This window comes from Branchiostoma belcheri, unplaced genomic scaffold (genome assembly GCF_001625305.1).
Source record: "Branchiostoma belcheri isolate BF01 breed outbred unplaced genomic scaffold, Haploidv18h27 scaffold10, whole genome shotgun sequence".
Classification (NCBI taxonomy): Eukaryota; Metazoa; Chordata; class Leptocardii; order Amphioxiformes; family Branchiostomatidae; genus Branchiostoma; species Branchiostoma belcheri.
The window spans coordinates 1,197,201-1,212,007 of record NW_017802380.1 but is presented as its reverse complement, the minus strand read 5'-3'; the positions used below and the strand labels follow the sequence as shown (position 1 = coordinate 1,212,007).

General features: G+C 44.6%; 2 protein-coding genes across 4 annotated transcripts in view; both read left to right on the top strand.

Annotated features, from left to right (window-relative positions):
* LOC109472549 (TBC1 domain family member 30-like) overlaps positions 1 to 6,898 on the top strand; it is a 39,680-nt gene extending 32,782 nt beyond the window's left edge. For 2 of the 3 annotated variants that reach the window (XM_019772335.1, XM_019772350.1), the window contains 7 exons: positions 182 to 350; positions 1,098 to 1,203; positions 2,293 to 2,394; positions 2,741 to 2,876; positions 3,508 to 3,699; positions 4,218 to 4,581; positions 5,033 to 6,898. In XM_019772335.1, the coding sequence (XP_019627894.1) occupies positions 182 to 350; positions 1,098 to 1,203; positions 2,293 to 2,394; positions 2,741 to 2,876; positions 3,508 to 3,699; positions 4,218 to 4,581; positions 5,033 to 5,777 (1,814 nt within the window). In that variant the 3' untranslated portion in view covers positions 5,778 to 6,898. Of the gene's footprint in view, positions 1 to 181; positions 351 to 1,097; positions 1,204 to 2,292; positions 2,395 to 2,454; positions 2,524 to 2,707; positions 2,877 to 3,507; positions 3,700 to 4,217; positions 4,582 to 5,032 lie in introns of all 3 variants that reach the window. The other variant, XM_019772343.1, reaches the window with a different exon arrangement.
* A 926-nt stretch (positions 6,899 to 7,824) lies between these two features.
* Positions 7,825 to 13,496, top strand: LOC109469465 (UPF0676 protein C1494.01-like). Its single transcript, XM_019767985.1, has 7 exons — positions 7,825 to 8,149; positions 9,085 to 9,209; positions 10,228 to 10,309; positions 10,759 to 10,872; positions 11,816 to 11,992; positions 12,376 to 12,483; positions 13,022 to 13,496. The coding sequence occupies exons 1-7, from the start codon at positions 7,991 to 7,993 to the stop codon at positions 13,199 to 13,201; spliced, it is 945 nt and encodes a 314-aa protein (XP_019623544.1). The 5' UTR covers positions 7,825 to 7,990; the 3' UTR covers positions 13,202 to 13,496.
* The last annotated feature ends 1,311 nt before the right edge of the window (positions 13,497 to 14,807 follow it).

Sequence of the window (14,807 nt, the reverse complement as noted above, 5' to 3'; positions counted from 1 at the left end):
AGTCAGCTAACTAAAGTACATGTACATATAAAAGGGTAGGAAATTTATGCTATATTTCATCTATATCTACAAACTCTCTTCTAAAACCATGTGTAGATACATTTACAGAATTGTAGTTTTTTAGCTGAAAGATTTATACATGTATACTTCAGTAATGCAGTCTGCCTCTTTCTGCATACAGGGAACTACGAGCCTCCCCTGACCAACGTGTTTGTGATGCAATGGTTCCTGACTCTGTTTGCCACCTGCCTGCCCAAGTCCACGGTGCTCAGGGTCTGGGACTCCGTCTTCTTCGAGGGGTCGGAGATCCTGCTCAGAACAGCCCTGGCCATCTGGGCCAAGCTGGGAGAGTGAGTCGGTTGTTTAAACTTGGTCCAGACCTTTTAGCATCTGTTTTATATGTCTGTGAAAATTGTTGTATTTTCAGTGATGTAACATTTATTAAAGGCTTTGCTTTGCTATTTACTCAGTCTGGTACTTGGGCATTTTCTTGCATTTTGTGACCTCTATCCCTCTGATATATTGGTTTGGGGGTCATGGACATGTTCAAATTTTGGTCCAGACCTTGTAGTTAAGCTAAGTTAAGTTTTTCAAATTACAGTATGAAACTTCAGTGTGGTAACAGTATTTTTGGTTTTGACATGAACCAATGATTTTTCAAGTGAACTTAAATCTTGAAAGAAGTGTCACAAGCATGCATGTACATAATCATACAGTCCCTTGACTGTACCATATTCTCTTTTCTGAGAACATCATCTAATATTCAAGTGCCGCCATGGGAGAGCAAACAGCTTTAGACAGGGAAGCCCTCTGGACTATGGCCTGTCGGAATCCAATTGTGTGTCAGAGAAATCAGATCAGTTCAGCTGATAACTGAGTTACTGTCTGTTCCCTGCTTGACTTGACTTACATGTATGCCGAGTCCTGGTGTCCCTGGCCTCGAGTCAAAATGGCAGCCCAACCGTCCTCTGGGCTTCCTCCTCCCATGCTTGGGGGTCCAGAGTACAACTTATGCACTACAAGCTCGGCCACAATCTCCTCCTTACTCCTATGGCAGTGACCTGCAAACCTCAATCTTCTTGTTCTGTTCCCTGCAGTCGTCTGAGGGACCTGGACTCGGCAGACCAGTTCTACGGGACCATGGCCATGCTGTGTCAGGAAATGCTCATGATGAACTTGATCGACCCCAATGAACTTGTGCAGGTCAGTATGTGTAGTCTCTATCCTTGGTGCTGAATGCCATTCACACGGACAGTACAGTCTCTGTCCTTAGTGCTGAATTATATCTATACTGACAGCACAGTCTCTATCCTTGGTGCTGAATGACATTCACACTTGACAGCACAGTCCCTGTCCCTGGTGCTGATTGTCATTCTTTATTCATTGAGTAAAGAGTCTCTTTTTACACAACCAAGTGTTTTATTCACAGCCGATGTTTTGGTGACTGTTTGTCATCTTCCTCACGTTTGGGAATGCATCTTTTTTGGAGGTAGTAGCTTATGATTTGTCCCACATTTTAATGATACGTAGGTTTTGTGATGTTAATGATCCCTCTCTCCTGCCTCAGACGGTGTACAGTTTGGCTTCGTTCCCCTTCCTTTCAACCTACATTACTGAGGCTTCTGACTCCTTTTTTAGCGAATTGTCCTCACATTTTGGAATGCATCGTTTTTGGAGGCACAATGCAGTAGCTTATGAATTGTCCCACATTTTAATGATACGTGGGTTCCATGATTTTAATGATGCCTCTCCTTTTTCCTGCCTCAGACCGTGTACAGTCTGGCTCCGTTCCCCTTTCCCGGCCTGGACGAGCTGCGTGAGAAATACACCTACAACATCACGCCCTTCTCCCCGCTGGGCACAGACAAGGCTTAACATTTTAATGATACATGGTTTCCGTGATTTTAATGATCCCTTTCCTTTCTCCTTCAGACCACTGCCTGGACATTTCCTTGAACGCTTAGGAGCGATATTTGAGGAAACTGTCAAGCGTTGTATGAAGACTTACAGGCTGTTTTAGGGAGCCATTTTAGGTCACATGGGGTCAGAGGTAGTGCCACTAATTACATGATTTTATCTCTCGCCAAAATACTTACCGTGATTTTAATCATCCCTCTCTCCTGCCTCAGACGGTGTACAGCCTGGCTCCGTTCCCCTTCCCGGGTCTGGATGAACTGCGCGAGAAATATACACCTACAACATCACGCCCTTCTCCCCACTGGGCCTGACAAAGCTACATTTCAATGATGGGTTCTGTGATTTTAATGAGCCCTCTTCTCTCTCCTGCCTCAGACGGTGTACAGTCTGGCTCCGTTCCCCTTCCCGGGTCTGGATGAGCTGCGAGAGAAGTACACCTACAACATCACGCCCTTCTCCCCGCTGGGCACAGACAAGGCTACATTTTAATGATACGTTCTGTGATTTTAATGTGCCCTCTCCTTTCTCCTGCCTCAGACGGTGTACAGTTTGGCTCCGTTCCCCTTCCCCGGCCTGGATGAGCTGCGAGAGAAATACACCTACAACATCACCCCCTTCTCCCCGCTGGGCCTCTTTTTACACAACCAAGACAGTGTTTTATTCACAGCCGACATTTCGATGACCGCATGGTTAATGATCCCTCTCCTTTTTCCTACCTCAGACCGTCTACAGTTTGGCTCCGTTCCCCTTCCCGGGCCTGGACGAGCTGCGAGAGAAATACACCTACAACATCACCCCCTTCTCCCCGCTGGGCACAGACAAGGCCAAGAAGGCCATGAAGATGGCCACCAACAGCGACGAGGAAGTGGAACTGGACGAGGATGACTTGGCCATGGCTATCGGCTGCTTTGGTGGGATCTTCCCGCCAGATGCTTCCCCCAAGAAAAAGGGAGAAAAAGGTGAGGATGTTTCTGGTTATTGTTTTATTTTATTTTATTCTATTCACATGGATTTTTGAGCATTGGATAGGAAGCACTTGTTGTGCTTATGTGAACCCGCTGCTCATAAAACATAATACAAAAGTAAACATAAAAACATCAGGTTATTATGACAGTATACTTAGAAAAGATACATTTTTCAAGAAAGACATCATCTTTACAGTGTTTTTTTAAATTTCGCAGTTGTTAGTAATAGCAGACTCTGAGCTGATAAATGGTTTCTTTCCTTGTTAATCTGTTACAAAATTTTAAAATGTTGTCTGTTAGAAAATAACACTGGCCTCTGCTTCAGAAATTCTGTATCTCTCCTTTGTGTGGCTAGCAAAGTCACAAGATCAAGAAGCCACGGGTTTAATTCTTTTCATTCGTAGCTAGACATCGTGTCCTTGGGAAATGCACTATACACAACTTTTCTTACTCCACCCAGTTGTAAAATGGGTACCTGACTTCAGTTGGGGATGTAAAAGGCAGTGGAAGAAGAGGGATAGACTCTGCCCATGCGACACAATAGATTTAACAACCCACTGCTTCTATGGCCATAAAAAGTCTATTGGACAACCTTTACCTCTTTTTTCATCTCCCGTTTTACCAGAAGGTGAACAGAAGCCAGTGAGTGACATGCGGGAGGTGAGCCCCGGAGCGTACTCGAGCCGTACGGAGCATATCGAGATGACCCGTACGGCCCTGATGGAGCGTATGTCAACAGACATCACGGCCCTCAAGAAACAGTACATGCGTATCCGCCAGAAACAGCAGAGAACACATCTCATCTATCCAAAACAGGGTGAGTTGGCATACTGGAATACGGTGCATGTATTTAAATTTGCTGATGCATCACTGCTGTAAAGATGCCCCCTAGTAGACTAGCACAACATTGCAGCTTCCTTTCTTCTTGTAGCTCCAATCTTTAATACTGCACTAACCTGTATATACCGGTAATATTTCTAGCCCTGCTACATTCATTTATATCAATCTGTCATAGTTGAAAATAAAGTTCCAGAATTGTGAAATACTGGAAATAGAGGATGATTGCTTCATCTACACAATCATAACACAATCATAACAATCTTCTATTCTCTAGGTAATGAAAACAAGAGCACCAAAAAAAATTGTACCGGAAAAAATTGTGTAATACTGGTAGTAATGGGGAATGATCACTACCCGATCATAATAATCTTTTATTTTCTAGTTAGTAGAACATTCATCAGTCAGTTACTGTTTTGAAAGGATTGATGAATATTCTACTGTTAAAATGTTAATCTTGCGTGACTGATGAACCTCTTCAACAATTTCATTTCCTAGGTAATGAAAACAAGAGCACCAGCACCCACAAGTTCTCGGCCACAGCGAGGGACACTCCCATCGCCATGAACCACCTGTACGTCGCCAGGAAGATCGCCAGCATCCAGGGCAAGACCAAGCGGATCAAGGGTCCCGAGATCCGCCCTGCGGCGCCGAGGGGCAGGCACCCGTCCGACGGGGGGAGACGGGACAGCGCCAGGAGGGAGTCCGGGAATGACACGGACTCGGACGGGGGCGTGGAGATACAGATCCAGTGGACGTCGTCGCCACCGACGGGCCGGTCGCCAACGGAGGCCGCCGAGCGGAGAGGCTCCGAGCACAGCGTGGAATCCAGCGTGGGGAGCGAAGCATCGGGAAACACAGGGTCTGTATATGTTAACCTGTTTCTGTACCACCAGCTAGTATAACTGCCCTTCGGCATAATACATCAGCTTCTATATGAGTGTATAGCCAGTTTAACCGCCCTTTGCTGTAACACACCAGCTTCTGTACCTGTTTCTTCATAGCCGTTGTAACTGCCCTTTGGCATAACACACAAGCTTTGAGCAACCTGTCACACACCTAACTGTGTAAGTGTTGTTTAAAGCTGTCTAGTGAGTGTGCCGTACTGTACTTGGTGAAAATGATTTACATCATTCTATTTCTTGTGCAACTTTTCTTCTGGTGTCAATTTTGGTGGTCTTGCAGTTGTTCGTCATGTACTGACGTAGTATACTCACATGTATTGTGCATATTTGTCAATTTATCTACATTGGAAGACATTACTTTATTACGTACTGTAACACCATATTGTTACCCGTTTTCCTTCTGTTCAGGAAAGAGAGGGAGTCGGTGGACAGTAATGAGGGGAGCGTAGTGTCCGAGCGGACGGGTATGGAGGAGATACAGGAAGAGGAGGGTGGAGGGAAGGAGAGCGAGGTGTGCGACACTTCGGACAGCGAACCCGAGCTGAAAACCACATCAGATATTGTCCCACAGGACGTGGAGAGGAGCAACACTGTCCTCTCGCCAATCCAGCCTTCCAGCGAGGACGAAACGCACGCCGACTTCATGGCCAGGGGAATGAGCTCGGCGTGCGACAGTTCCAGCGAAAACGACAGCACCGTGCCAACAACAGAAACGTGGAAACCTTTGAACACTGCCGGGGAAACCGACGCCACGGACAACAAGAAGATGAAGCCGCGTCCGACTGACCTTGACCTTCAAGCCATCAGTAACTTCTCATCCAAAGACCCCCCCTCCCCCTCCAGCACGTCTTCCATCGAGAACCAGAGGCCTTCCAGTCCAACCCTCCCGGGAATCAAGTTGACGAAGGCGCGGCCAGACAGCGCGGGAACGATCGGAGGCAAGTTCTACCCCTTCCCGCGACCCAAACAGTTCAAGACGGCGAAGGCAAAGAACGGAGTGCAGCTGAGCTTGTACAAACAGACGCCCGGAGAGAACCAAACTGTCACGTCGCCGACGAAGGGACCGTTCCCGGTGATCAAGAGGTCACACATCAACCAGTGTCTGCAGAGGCAGTATATGGCCAGCGCTTCCAAGACCACCACATACAGATAGTCGTGGTCTTCATGTGTTAATAATATAGCTTAGTAATACCTGATCTTGTACATTTCATTTGTACACAGCACTCAGTTGTTGGAATTCTGTGCAAAACTTTTCAAATATATTGTATGCAACCTTGATTTGATGTTCATATGACAGAAATCAGGACCACTGTGGAGTGATGCTAAATTGCTAATGAATATAAATGTCATCTCCTTTCTCACTGAAGTTGTATTCTCATACACCAGTAGAGCTTCCACATGAAGCTGTGCTGATTGTTTGATTGATTGATTGATGTTATGCATTTTGATAGAAATTCTATTGTTTGGGTTTGGATTATGCCATACATTCATCTTTTTTTTTTGTTCTAAGTTGAAGAGGCAGAACAATTGGAAACAAAATTGTGGAGAATAAATTATTGATTAAGCTAATTATCTCGTTGATTTGATTCTTATGCAAAGTAAGAGGAAGAAACAGGTAACATTTGGTCTGTGGCACAGATTTGCATTAGGTTTACTTTAATGAGGGTTTGATACATGAATGTATGGCATACTCAAGATGACTTTAAGTGCAAATGAAGTTTCTATGGAGAGATACCCAAGCTTCTCTTCTGTTAGTCTTCAAGTTTTGAGTGGCAACTTGACAGGAAAAACTTAGACATTATGATAGACTGTGTGCTGGTAGAACTACATGCAGTAGTTAGTGTTATGTTTATTATGATAGGACATATTATTTTATGCTTTACGGTAATGGAGCATACTGTATAAACATGTACATTTTGCTATTGTTTAAGCAGATTTATGATGCAAAAGATGTACATATTTCTTGTACATTCAGAGATATGCTATTATCTATATAGTATTCAGATTGGAAACGAAAAGAGATATCTAGTCTATAGCTACTTGAAGAATAAGTTTAGATGTAGTGCATTGAAGGATGTGATCTAGGTTGCAATGGGCTGGTGCAAAATGGTAATTCTCGCTTTTGGAGTAGAACATTGTAGATAATCATGGCTTCTAGCTGCTGAAGAAATGAAGAGAGGTCGATTTTTCAGGGCTCTGTTGTACATGTGCTAATTAAGAAGAAGAACTTGCTGCAATCAGGAAAAAAATGTGTTGAAATGGCAATAAAAGCTATATTCTGAAATGCCTGCGGATCTTGGTCATTGTTCCCAACATCCCAGAAAAGTACTTCGCCAGGACAGTGTCTTATTTATTTATTTATTTTATTTCATCACAGGACGGCTGGATGACCCCATTCAGCTTGCATTGTAGCTGTTTTCCAAGGGGGCCCAGCAAAATTATAAGACATTGTTACATACAGTAAAACAAGAGTGGACAACATACAGTAAACATAAAAAGTCCGATGCGTCAAAACAGAGTCATAGTCCTATACTCAACAGCCATAAAAGGAGTATTGACAGCTATATCAAGGCCGTGTTCGACGAAGGAGTTACCAGAGGCTACCCGCTATCAAGCTCCTGAATGCAGAGATGCATCCCTGCAGTTCAGGTAACTTGTTCCGACGTGATGTTACGTTGTATAGCAGCTGCATCATTATGTATTGGTCTTTCAAAGGTCTTTCATCTCTTGAAAATTGAACCGATTCTCTTTTTTATTTGTCATCCTCAACTGATCGTGAAGTGCGGCATGATGTTTTTTTTTCAAGAAGCTCCTAGTGCAATGCGGCTTCGCTGCGGCATTTTAGCCAAGCACACGGGGTCTTCATTTTTTAAAGCGAAAAAGGCTAAAACAAACTACAATGTAGGTCATATGCTGTATTGAGTTCTGCTACCTTTTTAGAGGCATTCTCTAGATGACACGCAAAGAAAGGATCCAAATTCCATGGAGAATATAGGGGTCAACACACGTGATGGTCAGGTGAACAAAGACATTTAGTAACATGCCTAACCTCCAAGCAGATCCTAGGGTGGCATAAGACAGTATCAAATTGGCCAGACAGACATCACGGCCAAGAGTGGCGTATTGGACCCTCTCTGGCCAATGGATACTGCCTGGCCAAATTGATACTGCCACCCTAGGATCTGCTTGGAGATTAATTGGTGATGAGCAAATTAAGACCGGTTTGTCAGCTTTTTGTCCCTAATATAAGGGCTGTCCTCCTGACCCCTTTAGTAACAGGCTTCATTATTTAGTGAAAGCCCCTTGTGACGCCTCGCCAGGTCCTGCGCGCCCACCCCATACAGGTGAAGATAACTGTCTGAAAACATGGATGATTATATCAGAGTCATCGACTTTTCCGCCTACAGTCTGGGCACCGAGAACATCGCAGAGGCTGATTTGGAAGCCCTGACCCAAGAGCTGATGCACTCCTTCACAACCTCCGGCTTCGCGTACCTGAAAAACACAGGCATTACACAACAGGAGGTGCGTACGGCAAATTTCTTACCGCTTTACCACTTTGAATGGCCAACAGAAGGAAAAAAAAAAGATTTGGCGCTCGATGGATTGTTACTGGGTGATCCGGCTACTCTTTTACATGTAGTACAGTCTGAATTGCGACTCGTGCGTGCGATATTGGTGGGGCTAGCCGCGTCGCAGGGTATGGAGCACCTGCCATTTTTGTGCTAAGATGACCTCAATGCGCGGTCATTAAGGACTGCCAGGTGTTTTGGACCGCTCACACCGGGAAGGATCCCAACTCTTTTCGATATGTACATGTGTGTTGGGTTCTTAAACGTGATCGAGGAGTGACTCTCCTCACTGAAATGCAGAACCCCCGGCTCTTCGTCCCATCCGAAAGGACGTCCCTTGCCTACGCTGACTACTCCTCACTTTCTAACCTGTTTGTCTGAGAGACAAAGGTGCCTTTCCTGAGGGCATAACGTTAACACTAGTACTGGTGTCAGCGATTCAAACTCAGAACTTTTAGATCCTGGATCAACAATCGTAACCAAAAGACTTTGAAGATCGGATACAGCTAATCGCAAATCGTTTAGCGCCGTATGATCACAAATGATCACCCGCATATATAGTTTGTTAGTAATGTTACTTCGCCCTGGGCTTGTTTACGCAAGAGATACAACAAAAGAGAAATTTTACCAGCAAGTTTCAGCGACTTACGACAAGATTATCACATCCGACGTCCTCTTGGATGGGACGTTAAGCTGGGGGTCCCGTGTTTGAGAAGAATCGCACCTCGAGCGCGTTAAAAACCAGGGTAGGTCCTTACCTGCATGAGTAGTTCAAACCTTATATTCCGGCCTCATGCATGGTTGACATCTTGACGAGGCGATAGTAACCCGTTATGCCAATCCTTCCACAAAATGTGGAAAATTTCAACAAATGTCTGTCTTCTTCAGGTTGATGAGATGTTTGACGTGAACGACAGGTTTTACGACCTGCCCGCGGAGATCAAAGAGAAGTACGCCCGGGCTCAGGACACCAGCCGGGAGCGGCATGGCTGGGCATGCATCGAACGAGAAAGGTACGTACATGTAGATCTGTAATGTTGAGGTCACATTTCCAAACCGGGGCCCGGCCGGGCTGTTTGGATTAGCGAAAAATGAACAATTTATATCATGAATATACACAGATAGTTCCCATTGTTGATATTTTCAACTTTTTTGTGCTTGGTTGTCTTTTATATTATACTTTTCGATCCATAAGACTGCCCGGCCGGGCCCCGGTTTGGAAATGTGACCTCAGTCTAAAGAACCTTCAAGTACCAGAGTTATAAACCAAGGATTGTGGTGTTCAAAGACTCCGTGTTTTTCCCTAGCGCTGAAATTGGAAACACATTTTACTAGGTCTCAAATGTTTTTGAAAATAGGTACTAGTATGCTAGTGTAACAATGTATATTGTTAATATCATAACGTAATAAATTTATTTATTTCAACTTTATTACAACAAACAATGACAATAGAAAGCGTTGTATTCTCGCCGGGTCTAACCCCTCCCTCGAGCGTGGTCGGCCACCTGTTCGAACACGTGCGGGCGAGCGCATCAGGCTCAGCGCACATGCCTGCAACGTGATCTATATAGAATACATCACGGGGTATTCCGTATCGCCCGAGGTACCAGCCCGACCGCGCGTCGGATCGCCCGACGGCCGGAGGCTGGAGGGAGATCCGATCCGCGGGAGGGCTGGGACCGAGGGTGATGCGCAATACACCGTGCGGATACCAGAAATCTACAGCAACTCCAGATGTAACATTTTTTATGTCTTGGAGTGGTCGGACTACGGCGCACAGATATGTCAACTTTGTATATGTAAATGTTAATTGTACTTTTTTTTGTTGTGTGGCCCTGTTAATATAAGTTGTAAACTTGAGTGCAGCGTCACACTGTCCTTGTTATGTTTTGATGTTTTGATGATTAAAAACAACAACTCCAGATTGCGTAGAGACTTTGTGTGTAGATCAGTGCAATGCACGCTCAACTCACACCTGTCTTGCTGAAGGCATTGCGTAACCTGTTGTTTATGTTAATCCCGCATGTTCAGCCTGAGTGGTCTCTCAGGGGTGGACCGGCCGGGCGACCTCAAGGAGTACTACGGCATCAAAATCCCAATCACCGATGACGAGGTTAGTATTCTTCCGCCGACTCTACACTACAAAGCATGATTAAATGCTTAAAAAACGAAGCCAATAATTAATACGAAACATGTACCGCCATCCTTTAAATGTTAACATCATTCGGCAAAGTCATGAGGTCATGGAACTGTTTTGCTCTGTTTCTTCTTTCTCTTCTTCTTCTCCAAATACATATTAGAATGTCAATGACTTGGACCAGACGTCTGCCACCATGGTACTTGGTGCTGTAGCAGACACCCTTTGGTGTTGGGTTACATTTTGTTGCAGGTCCGACAGAGCTAGATTGGCTACTCACCATATACTATAAACAAAGCAGTGGTTTGTTGGGCTAGACCCATGTGAAAGTAAACATTCGCATTTTGCTTTGCAAACGTTACCTTTCTAGTTCATATTGCATTTTACGACATGACCTTTTTTTATTTCCAACTTTGTTTTGCCAGTCTTGGCCATTTGAAGTCCCGGAGTTTGAGGAGACATGTCTCAACTTCTACGCCGCGTGCAAGACCCTCACTTTCCGGATGCTGGAACTGATAGCCAGGGGCTTAGGCATCGAGGTAAGTGGCGAAAACATTTTTTTATAATCCATGGAACTAATATGTTGTGATAACGAGGAAGTAAAGGCACGGCGGCAAAATTACGGGAAATAATACTGTACAGTGTAAAGTCCTTTATCGAAGAACTACATAACCTGGATGGCAGGCTGTTGTAATCCCTAAGCAGATCCTAGGGTGGCAAAAGACAGTATCAAATTGGCCAGGGAGTGTCCATTGGCCAGAGTGGGTGGCGTATTGTACCCTCTCTGGCCAATGGATACTGCCTGGCCAATTTGATACTGACTTAAGATTTGTCGAGATGTTTGCCCTCATAAGTATCGATATTCCCTGGAGAATACGTGAAGAACAAAGAAATTAGCATTACTAATGGCCACTCAGCGTTTTGTCCCTAAGGGCTCTCTTCCTGACACCTTTCATAACACTTTCAGTCTTCATTATTTTGTGAAAACACTTTGTGACGCCTGGCATAATTACTGGTCGATTGGTCAGTATTCTGTTTGGATGATTGTATGACCTTATGTGGCGTCCTAGTGCTTAGCCTGGATGTCAGACTGTTCAACGGCCAGGACCTACACAGGACTGTCCCTCGGGTCCATGGTACAAGGAAATATTGCAACACACACCCCTCAGTTAAATGTTGCTGCTTAGGGTCTAACGTTCCTTGGGGTGTGGAGCCAAGGAGCTGACCTGTATGCTGGTCCTGGCAACAGTCGGGCACCCAGGCTATGATATTCAAGGCACAATCACACACACACAATCACACACACACACAATCGATATCGATATTCTAAACACGCGCAACTTACATGTACCTACTACGTAGCCTTGCTACCAGACATATTTTAGCTCCCGAGTCTTCATCCTCTATTTGCGGTGAGGATAAAGACTCGGGAGCTACAATAGGTCTGGTACGAGTAACCAGGCTTCTTAATACCTACAACAGGTTGCCGGCTTCCTGGACATGTTCAAGCACATGGGGACAGGCCCGAACGGCACCAACCTGCGCTCGCTGCGCTACCCGCCTGTGCCGGACGTCGTCAAGAAGAACCAGCTCCGGTGTGCGGAACACACGGACCTGGGCTGCATCACGCTGCTGTTCCAGGACAAACCCGGGCTGGAGGTATGACACACCGATATACTCTCACAGAAAACTGACCTATAAAGGGCCCAGCGGAAACACACAGACGTACACACACACACACACAATTTTTCATTAAGGTAAGAGGACCTTCATTGTACATGTATGTCCACTGGGTTGAGTGCAAATTTACTCTTTCTCTCACAATTCAGAAATATTAAGTGTGAATGAAGCCCTTTGTTGTACATATATACCCACTGGGTTAAATGAAAATCTACTCGTACTCTCAAATCAGAAAAATTCAATGAACGAATGAATGAATGAAGTGTACCCACTGGGTTAAGTGAAAATCCCACAAATCTGGTTTTGTGTTAAACTTTGATACTATATATATATATAACCGTTATATATGTGTATGTTTTAAGGTGTCCACCGGGGACGATTTTGTCTCGGCCCCGCCTATCCCGGGGACTGTGGTGGTGAACATCGGAGACATGTTACAGCGGTGGACGGCGGACAAGCTGGTGTCCACTGTAAGTCATCTGCTGGATTCTCTGTTTCTGCACGTCAAAATGGTGTCACAAAACAGGACAAGACAATCATTTAAACAAAACAAAATTAGCATATCCAGAACACCATATATATATATATATATATATATATATATATATATATATATATATATATATATATGAAGAAATATGTACTTGTCCTGATTTTTTATGAGATGAAACACAATTCAGGAGTATTACATGTACCAAGCTTGAACCTCCTTGCATGTACTATATACTTCTGCCAAGTTGATTGATGTGCATCTGTATCTGTATAGCCGGTATAACCGCCCTTCGGCGTGACACACCAGCTTCGCAGGCACGCGGCGCGGCGGCAGTTTAGACTGGTCAGATTAGACTAGACATTGCAAACAAACAATGACGCAGTTTTTTTTACCAGATTATGAAATCATCAAGTCTATCATCTATTTTCCTTCTAGTAAAAAATGGTCTAGCACCCCCTTTCGATCCCATTTTTTTCTTTGGTAAAAAAATTTGAATATTTTCCAACCGACTGCAGATACACCGCGTGATGATCCCTGAGACGGCGGAGGGCCGGGGCGAGGGCCGCCGCTCCATCGCCTTCTTCGCCCACGCCGACTCCGACGTGCAGCTGAAGTGTCTGGACGGCTCCGACAAGTACGAGCCGATGATCGCTCGCGACTACGTGAAGCAGAAGCTTAATACGACCTATCTTTAAGGGCTACTGTCTGGTAGTTTCTACCAGACTCCTTTGCAGGCCGAATAAATGGTAGAAATCGGCGTAAAAAGTGAATTAAATTGGCCAGATGAGTTGGACGACCAGAGACGGCCCATTTGCCTGCCCTTGCAAATGGAGCTTCTCTGGGCGGCCAACTCCTCTGGCCAATTATATCCCCTTTTTACGCCGATTTCTACTATTTATTCAGCCTGCAAAGGAGTCTGGTGGAGACTAATGGTCTGGGTTAAGCGTTAAGCCTTGGTCACATACGTTGGAGGGTTTTCTACCACGATCATGCCGTACGTCGTTAATCTCCAAGAAGATCTTTCGGTGGCTGCAAAATACAGTATCAAATTGGCCAGGCAGTATCCATTGGCCAGACTGTGTCCAGTTGGGTGGCCAATGGATACTGCCTGGCCGAATTGATACTGTATTTTGCAGTCATCGAGACATCTGCTTGGAGGTTAGCTCGTCGTAGGTTTGAGAAGAAACGGTGCTAAAGTTTTAAGAAGTGCATCCGTTTTTTTTTCTCAAAACCTACGAGAGATCCTGCGACGTATGGCGATATCGTCGCAAAAAAAAACACTGAAGGTGCCTCGTACGATGTACTTTTGTTTATGACTGAGGATGCAGGGGGAACGTCAAAAAGTGCCTTGTTAACCTGTTCTATACTCTGCGTGTTTATAAATAATGAAGCGGACTTGTAGTCCAGCCTTGTTAAGTTTAGTCTGCTCCCCAAGATCCGCTACTCCGCCAACAACCGGACGGAGTACTGGATAGCGGACTAAAAAGCTAACAAGGCTGGACACCAGGCTAGGGACAAACAACACTAGCTCTGTAATTATGCAGACTAGTAATTATAGCTTGCGCTGTAATGTGAAGAAAATCCTTAACTGGAAACCTAAAAAAAAGAATAGACAAGGAGACAGGCCTAGGAAAAGGTGGCTATAGATCAAATAAATGAAGATCACAAAAATATCAGAACCAAACTTCAAAGCCGGCAACAACATGTTTGAGGACAGAACTGCGTATGGAGAATGTTCATGACAAGGCTGACAACTTATATATACAGGTCAATGACCTAAAGTCAGTAGGGTGAGAGTTATTATAGGTCACGAAATAGTTGTCTGCTCTTGTTGGCCAAACTGTGTGTTGTGGGTACAAAGTATGGCATTTACTAGTACACAGGCTAACCTAACTAATACAAGTGCGTGTCTCTGTGCAATAGGTATTACATGACTCAATCCTAGAAAGTCAAGTTTCAGGAGAGGTTAATAGAATGTCAATCTCAGGGAGAAATTCATCTTGAAAAACATCAGTGGTTATAGTTTTTCTGAACGACGTTTATGCATGATGTAAAAGGTGTTTCATAAGGCAAAGTGTAGTATACAATGGTCCAATATTAATGACGTTTGTCTCCGAAGTGGTGTAGATTTGCATAGAAACATAACAAAACGGAATACATTATAAATAACTTTCCATATTGGACTATGCCCTGATGTTATGGATGAGGCCGTGTGGTGTCAATTGTTTGGGTATAGCTGATTTAAGTTCCGGGTCAAAGGTTCAAAACTCTAACTGGATAGTTAGCTACAATGTAGTTATG

Coding starts and splice junctions, on each gene's coding strand:
- LOC109469465 (XM_019767985.1), top strand. CDS start 7,991: ATGGATGATTATATCAGAGTCATCGACTTTTCCGCCTACAGTCTGGGC. Junction 8,150..9,084: donor CAGGCATTACACAACAGGAG/GTGCGTACGGCA, acceptor TGTCTTCTTCAG/GTTGATGAGATGTTTGACGT. Junction 11,993..12,375: donor AGGACAAACCCGGGCTGGAG/GTATGACACACC, acceptor GTATGTTTTAAG/GTGTCCACCGGGGACGATTT.